This window comes from Vanellus vanellus, assembly GCF_965231255.1.
Source record: "Vanellus vanellus genome assembly, chromosome: 24".
NCBI lineage: Eukaryota > Metazoa > Chordata > Aves > Charadriiformes > Charadriidae > Vanellus > Vanellus vanellus.
In genome coordinates, this window is record NC_138929.1 from 2,910,138 (window position 1) to 2,918,978 (window position 8,841).

Genomic DNA, 8,841 nt, shown 5'->3' on the forward strand with positions numbered 1-8,841 from the left:
GATTACTCCAGAATTCCTAAATTTGGGCTGAAAACGCAGCCAATCTTTGAGGAACCCCAAGAACGCTGATTTCTTCGCCTTCAGATAGACGTCCACGTTTTTAGGCTTTTTTCTGCAGTTCAGAGAGTAAAAACGTAACTTTTTGCTCAAGGAAAAGCGGAGATTTTCCCGTACTTACATGGTTTGAGGAGTTGTATCTCCAGAAAAAGTAATAACGAGACTAAGTATCATAGGAACGGGTAGGTGTCAGGCAACACGTGTCCTCTCTGGCTGACGACCGTGTCATTGAGGGACTTTCAGCTCCGTCCCCCATCCTGCCTGGGGAAGATCAGTCTGTACTAAATGCAAATGGAAAAGGAATTGTGTTTTCACTGCTGTTTATTTCACTTTCCTTTGACTCTGATGAAGCGCTATGGAAAACTGGAAGAGGGATGGCATCAGCCCTTTCCCTGGAAAGCGGCCTGGAGGAACGCGGGCATTGATTGATAGGTTTTTATCCGGGAAGGTTTCCGTCACCGAGGCGGGCAGGTCTCAAATGTGGCCACCGCGGCCACGCCGATGTCCCCGGGGACGTCGCCTGTGGTCACTCCGCCACAGCGCTGGCTTCCAAATCCCTTGTCCATCCACACTAGCCCTGCACTTTGCTCCCCATAAGGTGAAATATTTTGGGTTTCTTTCACCGGGAAGCACTCAGGAAAGAGTTTTGTGCAAGTAGTTTTGCTCTTACATCTGCAGCCCTTCTCCCCGGCTTTTTGTTCCTCCGGGGATGCGTGTGCTTCATCGAGCATCTTTCTCTGGTCCCTTCGCATCCTGCAGGGACGGGGCCGCTAGCAGGGAAAGTCTCTGTTTAAACCAGTTTTAGGAATTTTTGGGTGCTTTGTTGGGGTTTTTTGGTTTTGTTTTTTTTTTTTTTTTGGCAAAAGTTGGGTCGCTGACCACTTTCTGGAGAGCTGCAGTTTTGGTCTTCTCCGTAGAAAGCCAGGGAGGTTTGAAGGAGCTGCGGAGAGCGGTGGCCCTCACTTTGCTCTTGCTGCCAGCCCCATCTATCGACAGCTTTCAGCTCTTGCAGCCCCTGAGGTCCCGCCGGGAGAGGGATCCAAAATCCCAGCCAAAAATCATAAGGTGGAGGAGATGTGGGAATTCCTCCCTGCGCCATCCTGTCCCGCACCCAGCGCTCCCAGCCCCTCCCCTGGGTGCTCGGAGAGGTTCTCCTTAAAATACTTTGGCTCATCCAGGTTGGGTGGAAAGTCCTGCCAGGTCCCCACAGCGGCGGTGACGTCTCCGTTCCCCCTTCCCGGTGCTTCCTCGCTGGGCGGTACGCCAAGGAGGGCTCGGCCCATTTTGGGTCGAGCTGATGCGCTGACAGGCGATGTGGGAGCGTGCCAGGAGGGCCCCTCACCCCACCCCCTTCTCCCCTTCCAGAGCCATCATGAAGCTGAATGGGCACCAGCTGGAGAACCACGCGCTGAAGGTCTCCTACATCCCCGACGAGCAGTCCATGCAAGGACCGGAGAACGGGCGGCGGGGCGGCTTTGGGGCGCGCGGTGCCCCCAGGCAGGGCTCCCCCGTCACCGCGGGGGCACCGGTCAAGCAGCAGCCGGTGGATATCCCCCTCCGCCTCCTGGTGCCCACCCAGTACGTGGGTGCCATCATCGGCAAGGAAGGAGCCACCATCAGGAACATCACCAAGCAGACGCAGTCCAAGTGAGTCCCTTCTCCCACGAGCCGGTTTGCACCTTGTTGAGCCGAGTGAGCTGCAGTGATACACAAAGCTGGAGATTTTTGGAGAATGGGCTATTTGAGACCCCTCCGGCTCTCCCGCCGTGCAGGACAGTGTGTCCAAGGTCCAAGAGCCACCTTCCCACGCCCTGCCCCAGCCTGGCTTTTTTGGCTGCGCTTCCCCACGTGTCTCCTTTGTCAGGGCGCCCCTGGCTCGGACGGGACCTGGGCAGGCGTGTGGGGAGGTCGCTGCTTCAGCCGGTCTCATTTAGCACGAGCCTGTTGAGCTTCACCCGCCTGGTCTTGCCTTCGGCCCACGCGCTTGTGTTGGCTAGGGCTCTTGTCCCCCAGGGAAGGCTTTATCTAAGACGTAAAGTCATGGACAGCCCAACCCATCCGCCAGGCACATGCTCCTTCCACCGCTTAATCATTGCCGTTGCTTAAAATAAATAGATGCTGATGCCTTATTTGGCTTTCTGCGATTTGAGCTTCTAGCCGCCGCGTCCGTGTCGAGTATCGAGCCAAGAACTAACCCCCATCTCCTTCCCTGCGTGCATACATCCTTACGTTCCAGCATGAGCTCCAGGCGGTCCATGGGGGCGTGGGGGGAGCGGAGCAGCCCGGGTGCCACAGAGCTGCTCCCCATCCCCAGCGCTCATCCCGTGCTTGCAGGATCGACGTGCACCGGAAAGAAAACGCGGGAGCTGCAGAAAAAGCCATCAGCATCCACTCCACCCCCGAGGGCTGCTCCGCCGCCTGCAAGATGATTTTGGAGATCATGCAGAAGGAGGCCAAGGACACCAAGACGTAAGGTTTCCCTCTGCCTTTCTGTGCACGTGTGTCCCATCTGCGGCTCTTCGCTGGGCTCTGGTACCGTCCCAAGGCTCAGAGCTGGGCGATGGGGCCACAGAGGGCTACAAAGCTGGTGAGGGGGCTGGAGGCCACGTCTGATGGGCAGCGGCTGAGGGACCCGGGGGCGCTCAGCCTGGAGAAGAGGAGGCTGAGGGGGGACTTTCTCGCCCTCTACGGCCCCCTGGAAGGAGGGGGTGGGGAGGTGGGGGCTGAGCTCTTCTCCCAGTGACAAGCGATAGGACGAGAGGAAATGGGTTCAGGTTAGGCCGGGGGAGGTTTAGATTGAATATTAGGAATTTTTTTTTTCACGGAAATGGTTATGAAACATTGGCAGAGGCCGCCCAGGGAGGGGGTGGATTGGCCGTCCCTGGAGGGGTTTCAAGACAGGGGAGAGGTGGTACGTGGGGACGTGGTTTAGACGTGGCTTTGTCAGGTTGGGTCAATGGTTGGACCTGATGATCGTAAAGGTCCCTTCCAGCCTCAGCGGTTCTGTGGTTCTACGGTGCTCCCATGTGTGGAGGAGCTTTGGCTCGGGTGCCCAGGCACTCCAAGCAAGGGCACTTGAGCCTCCTCCCGTCCCTCTGTACCAAACCCCTCCTCTTCTGGCTGCGGTAATCCTTCATGTTTGGTTTTTTTCCCCATTCCTCTCTCAAGAGCTGATGAAGTGCCTCTGAAAATCTTGGCCCATAACAACTTCGTGGGGCGCCTGATCGGCAAAGAAGGGCGAAACTTGAAGAAAGTGGAGCAGGACACGGAGACAAAAATCACCATCTCGTCGTAAGGCTCCTCCCTCCCTTGGGGGAAACCGGGGCAGACCTTCCTCAGGCTGGGGCGGACGGGGAGGATGAGGAAGAGCCGGGTGATGTGGTGAGCGGGCAGAGACGCCTGTCTGTCAGCTGGGAAGGCGGCCCGTGCTGGGTGCGCTTTACTCCCCAAAGCTCTCTTGAAAAATCTTGGCTTCATATTTTTCATAGTCTCCTCCCTGTCCCTTTGGTGTCCCCTCCCCAACTCTTCGCGGTGTCCCCTCCCCATCCCTTCAGGGCTGCAGAGCTCAGGACCGCCTGGTTTGATGTCTGGGACTGTTTTTTTACTCTGAAGCCATGTTTTGGGGGTGAAGGCAGAGTGGGCTTCCCAGTGCCAACCATGATGCCGGTCCCTGCTCCGACTGGGACCCCATGTCCCCAGCACCCCAAGAGCGCCCATGAGAAGGACCGGAGGACCCGGCGTAGCGCTGGTCTGGCCGGGCAGGGTCTCGGCACTGACGCTGGCTTTCCCATCAGCTTGCAGGACCTGACTCTGTACAACCCCGAAAGGACCATCACGGTGAAGGGCTCCATTGAGAACTGCTGCAAAGCGGAGCAGGAGATCATGAAGAAAGTGAGGGAAGCCTACGAGAATGACGTGGCCGCCATGAGCGTGAGTGGGGTTCGGTCCTGCGGCGGGTCTCGGCTGACGGGAGCTCTCTAGGAGGTTGCCCCGATGGAAGCAATGAGCATTTCTCTCCTCTCGCCCTCAGTTGCAGTCTCACCTCATCCCTGGCCTTAACCTGGCTGCGGTTGGCCTCTTCCCTGCCTCCTCCAACGCAGTACCTCCTCCACCGAGCAGCGTCTCCGGTGCCGCGCCGTACAGCTCCTTCATGGTAAGTGAACACCCAGCATCACAGAATCATGGAATTCCAGGTTGGGAGGGACCTCAGGGACCGCCTGGTCCAACCTTTCTTGGCAAAAGCACCGTCTAGACAAGGTGGCCCAGCACCCTGCCCCGCTGAATCTTAAAAATGTCGAACGTTGGGGAATCCACCGCTTCCCTGGGGACATTATCCCAGCGGCTGAATTGTGGAAAAAAGTTCTGCTTGTGTCCAATCGGAATCTCCCCAGGAGTACCTTGTGCCCGTTACCTCTCGTCTTTTCCGTGTGACCCCTTGTGAAAAGGGAGTCTCCATCTTCTTTGTAGCCGCCCATTAAATACTGGAACGTGGTGAGGAGGTCTCCCCTGAGCCTTCTTTTCTCAAGGCTGAACAAGCCCCGTTCCCGCAGCCTTTCCGCACGCGGCAGGCTTCCCCGGCCGTGGATCGTCTTTGCGGCCCTTCTCTTGATCCTCACCAGCCCGGCCACATCTTTTTGTTTTCCATAGCGGGGACCAAAACTGACCGCAATATTCCAGGTGGGGCCTGACGAGGGCTGAGAAGAGCGGGATAATGACTTTATCTCTGCTGGTGATGCCCTTGCTGATGCAGCCCAGCATCCCGTTGGCTTTCTTTGCCGCAGCAGCACACTCTCGTTCATAGTGAGCTCGTTGTCCACTAGGACCCTCAGGTCTCGCTCCCCAGAGCTCCCCAGTAGATCCCAGCCTGTGCTGAACTCCTGGATTATGTTTTCCCAGGTGCAAAACCTCACACTTGTCCTTGTTGAACTTCATGAGGTTCTCGTTAGCCCGCTCTTCCAGCCCGTCCAGGTCTTCCTGCCGGGTGGCTCTCCCTTCCCAAGTGTCCGCTTCCCCACTCGGTTTGGTGTCATCAGCAAACGTCATCAGGGTACACTTGATCCCATCATCCAGATCACTTCTGGAGATACTAAACAGCGTTGGGCCCAGTATCCATCCCTGGGGGACCCCACTAGTGACAAGTTGCCAGTTTGAAAAGGAGCTATTGACCACCACCCCCGGTTCCTCCCCAACCGCACAGACCACTTGTCTGAACCGTAACCAGTTCCTCTAGGAGGAGGCTGTGGGGAACCGTGTCAAAGAGCCATTGGAGAAATCCAGGTAGAGAATGTCCACCGCTTGCCCCTCATCAACCGAACAGGTTACTTTGGTGTAGGTGGTGATCAGGTTTGTCAAGGACGATTTGCCCTTGGTGAGCCCGTGCTGGCTTTTCCCAATCACGCACTTCATTTGACTTGTGATAGCCCCCAGGAGGATTCGTTCCGTAAGTTTCCCAGGGACTGAAGTAGAACTGATGGACCTATCATTTCCTGGATCCTCCTTTCAGCCCTTCTTGTAGACGGGGGTGACATTAGCCTTCTTCCAGTCTTCTGGGACGCCCCCGATCTCCACGATTTCTCAGAGATTACGGAGACCGACCTCGCAATGATGTCAGCCAGCTCTCTTAACACCCTCGGGTGGATATTGTCAGGGCCCATCAATTTGTAGGGGTGACCGCTTCAGCTTCCTGCTCAAGGATCTCCCCTGCGTGGAGGAGACCCTTGTGATGGCCGAGGGATATGCCTTCAGCATCCCCTGCTGTCAGCAGGCAGGTCAGCTCCGGCCTGAGTGCGGGATCTGGTCTTTAAAATTATTGCAGACGTGGTGGTGAAGGTGCTCAGACCCCACGGGGTCTGGTGGTGCCTCAGCTCTGCACCCTTGGGAGAGGTGTGGGCACCACCTGGGGGGGAGCCTGGAGCTCCGATTCCCGTGGTGGTACTGTACCCTGACTGGTGACGCTGTACCCACAGCCTCCGGAGCAGGAGACGGTGCACGTCTTCATCCCCGCGCAAGCGGTTGGTGCCATCATTGGCAAGAAGGGTCAGCACATCAAGCAGCTTTCCCGGTTCGCAAGTGCCTCTATCAAGGTAGGGTTGTCCCATGGGGACCCCCCCCTCTGCCAGCACCCGCTCCGGTGCCGTTCTGGCTGGGAAAACCACCTGAATGGCCCAGGCGGTTGGGCTGGTGGCCCGATCCTGCCCGCGCCGCTCCCCGCCGCAGCCACCATCTCTCTCCTCCCTCCAGATCGCTCCTCCGGAGACGCCGGACTCCAAAGTGCGCATGGTCGTCATCACGGGCCCTCCAGAAGCTCAGTTCAAGGTTCCCCCTGCGCTGCCCTCACCGCGGGGGGATTCGGGGTGTCCCTCTCCACCACCCCGTGGAGCGGGGAAGGGAGGAGCAGGGCGGCGATCCCCATTTTGAGCCCAGTCTGCAGCTGGGTAAACCCAGCACCCGCTCTCCCAGGGGCTGAGCTGGTTGGAAACCCCGAGGAACTGGGATTTCATGGGATGCTGTCCCATCCCAGATCCTGGGGATGGAGACCCACTGAGCCGGTGGGGACATACTGGGGTAGGACATCTCGGGTGATGCCTGACTCCGTGCCCCCTCCCCTCCGCAGGCGCAAGGCAGGATTTATGGGAAGCTGAAGGAGGAGAACTTCTTTGGACCGAAGGAAGAGGTGAAGCTGGAGACGCACATCCGGGTCCCCGCCTCGGCCGCGGGCAGGGTCATCGGCAAAGGGGGCAAAACCGTAAGCAGAAGCGATTCTTGGATGGGGATGGGGGGGGGACGCACATCCCTGGGAGGGTGGCTGCTTCGTGCCAGCGCCTGGGGACATCCCGGGGACAGGGCTGGGGTTTCCCGGAGGGGCACAGCGCGACGGGGCGGTCTCTGCTCCTTCCCCACAGGTCAACGAGCTGCAGAACCTGACGGCGGCGGAGGTGGTGGTGCCACGGGACCAGACCCCCGACGAGAACGAGCAGGTCATCGTGAAGATCATCGGGCACTTCTACGCCAGTCAGGTATGGCCCCGGCAGCTGCTGCGCTGGCGCTAGTGGATTCTCTGATGGCTCGTATGGGGTTGCGTCCACGCGCGTGCCCTCCTGCAGAAGGTTTTTCTGCGCCTGGATGGTGGTGTTTGCAGGAGTGGGTGACGGTGAGCTGTGCCTGTGGCTGCGGGTGACGGTGCGGGATGGCGGGGGAAGCAGGGAGAGCCGTGGGAGCGCGCGCGCACCCAGAGCGTGACCTTCCAAACCCAGCTTCTGGAGGAAACCACGCTAAAATTAGGTCAGGAAGGACTTTCCAGGAGCCACCTCGCCCAGCCCAGCCCCGCTGAACACCGCCGCATCTTTCACCGGATGCAAACCCATTTCTTCCCCTCGCCCCTGGGGTCTCGCCGGCCCCGGGGTGCCCCCCCAGCTCTCCCCCTGCGCTCTTGTCACCCGCAGATGGCTCAGCGCAAGATCCGAGACATCCTGGCCCAGGTGAAGCAGCAGCACCAGAAGGGACAGAGCGGCCAGACGCAAGCGCGGAGGAAATAAGAGCAGCACCGACACCACCGTGAAAAGCGGAACAAGCCAATGCCGGGCTTAAGAGTGGCTGGGAATCAGTTACCGTAGACAGATGCTAATTTTTTCATTAACCGATCGAGATTAAAAGGCAGTTTGATTGGCTTCCAAGGGTAGATGGTTAGGGTGAAACACAAATCGGATCCGTTTTTAGCTCCACGTGCCGGGACAGCTACTTAAATGAAGCGAGAGGTGCTGCAACACGCCGCTCTGCCCAGGCCGGCGCGGCTCCCGGTGCCCGGGCACGCCGGCGCGGCGAAGCCGCCGTCACCGCGACGCTGGGTCCCCTCCCGCGGGTGCAGCATTTGCCCCTCTCATTTAAGTAGCCTTTGGAGGTCCCGTCCCAGCCGGGGCGCCCCGGGGGCTGCGGCTCCCCGACCCCTCGCTCCCTCCTCCCCTCCCTCCCTCCCCGCCGAGGGTGGGTATTCCCAGAGCGACGTTAAGCCTTTTGGAGCATTGAATTTTGATTTTTATTTTTTTTTTTTTCCTTATTTTGATTTTTTTTTTAATTTTTTTTTTATTAATAAGAGCAATTCCAGTGGATTCTTACCAACCCCTGTTGGTAACGAGATCCATTGGAAGGGGGGAGGGGGGAAGCAAATTAAAAAAAAAAAAAAAAAAAAAAAAAAGAAAAAAAAGGTAAAATCCCACCTTAGCGCCAAATGGATTTGGGTCCCGTGGAAGCTCTGCACCGCTCCAATCTCAGAACCAGCGGCGGGCGGTGGGAGGGCAGGATTCCTCCTGCCTGTGCTGCCTGCAGCGCGGTGCCTTGTAAAGCCTTAGAAGCCAGGAGAGCACCTAAATTTTCCAGGATTATTATATTTTTTTTTTCCAGTTGTTTGAATGTTTCTTTTCATTTTAGGTTAGTTTAAAGAAAGAATTTTAATTTTTTTTTTAATTTTTTTAATTTTTTTTTTTTTTTTTTTTTTCTGAAGCCTATGAAATAATGGCAGAAGTGGGACACGCGACCATTTTTTCTCAACGATCTCCGCTGCGGAGGTGACCCCCCGTCCTAGAGACGGGGAGGGGAAGGGGCGAAGGGAGGACTTTCGCTTTTCCCTCCTCCCTTCCAGCAACAGCGATAAACCACCACCACCAGGAAAGAAAAAGAGAAAAAAAAAAACAACAACAAAAAAAAACCCCAAAAAACAAAACAAAAAAGGCAAAGAACCCCCTGCTTGGTAGGAAATATTGAATTAATTTTCATCTCTAATAATCAGAT

General features: G+C 57.0%; 1 protein-coding gene across 2 annotated transcripts in view; it reads left to right on the forward strand.

The window, feature by feature from the left end:
• Window positions 1-7,592, forward strand: part of IGF2BP1 (insulin like growth factor 2 mRNA binding protein 1) — a gene marked incomplete at both ends in the record, with an annotated part of 33,467 nt that extends 25,875 nt beyond the window's left edge. For both annotated transcript variants that reach the window (XM_082494938.1, XM_082494939.1), the window contains 10 exons: window positions 1,423-1,704; window positions 2,392-2,526; window positions 3,226-3,348; window positions 3,852-3,987; window positions 4,088-4,210; window positions 6,024-6,140; window positions 6,298-6,372; window positions 6,671-6,802; window positions 6,960-7,073; window positions 7,500-7,592. In XM_082494938.1, coding sequence (XP_082351064.1) covers window positions 1,423-1,704; window positions 2,392-2,526; window positions 3,226-3,348; window positions 3,852-3,987; window positions 4,088-4,210; window positions 6,024-6,140; window positions 6,298-6,372; window positions 6,671-6,802; window positions 6,960-7,073; window positions 7,500-7,592 — 1,330 coding nt within the window. The remainder of the gene's footprint in view (window positions 1-1,422; window positions 1,705-2,391; window positions 2,527-3,225; window positions 3,349-3,851; window positions 3,988-4,087; window positions 4,211-6,023; window positions 6,141-6,297; window positions 6,373-6,670; window positions 6,803-6,959; window positions 7,074-7,499) is intronic.
• Window positions 7,593-8,841: the final 1,249 nt, after the last annotated feature.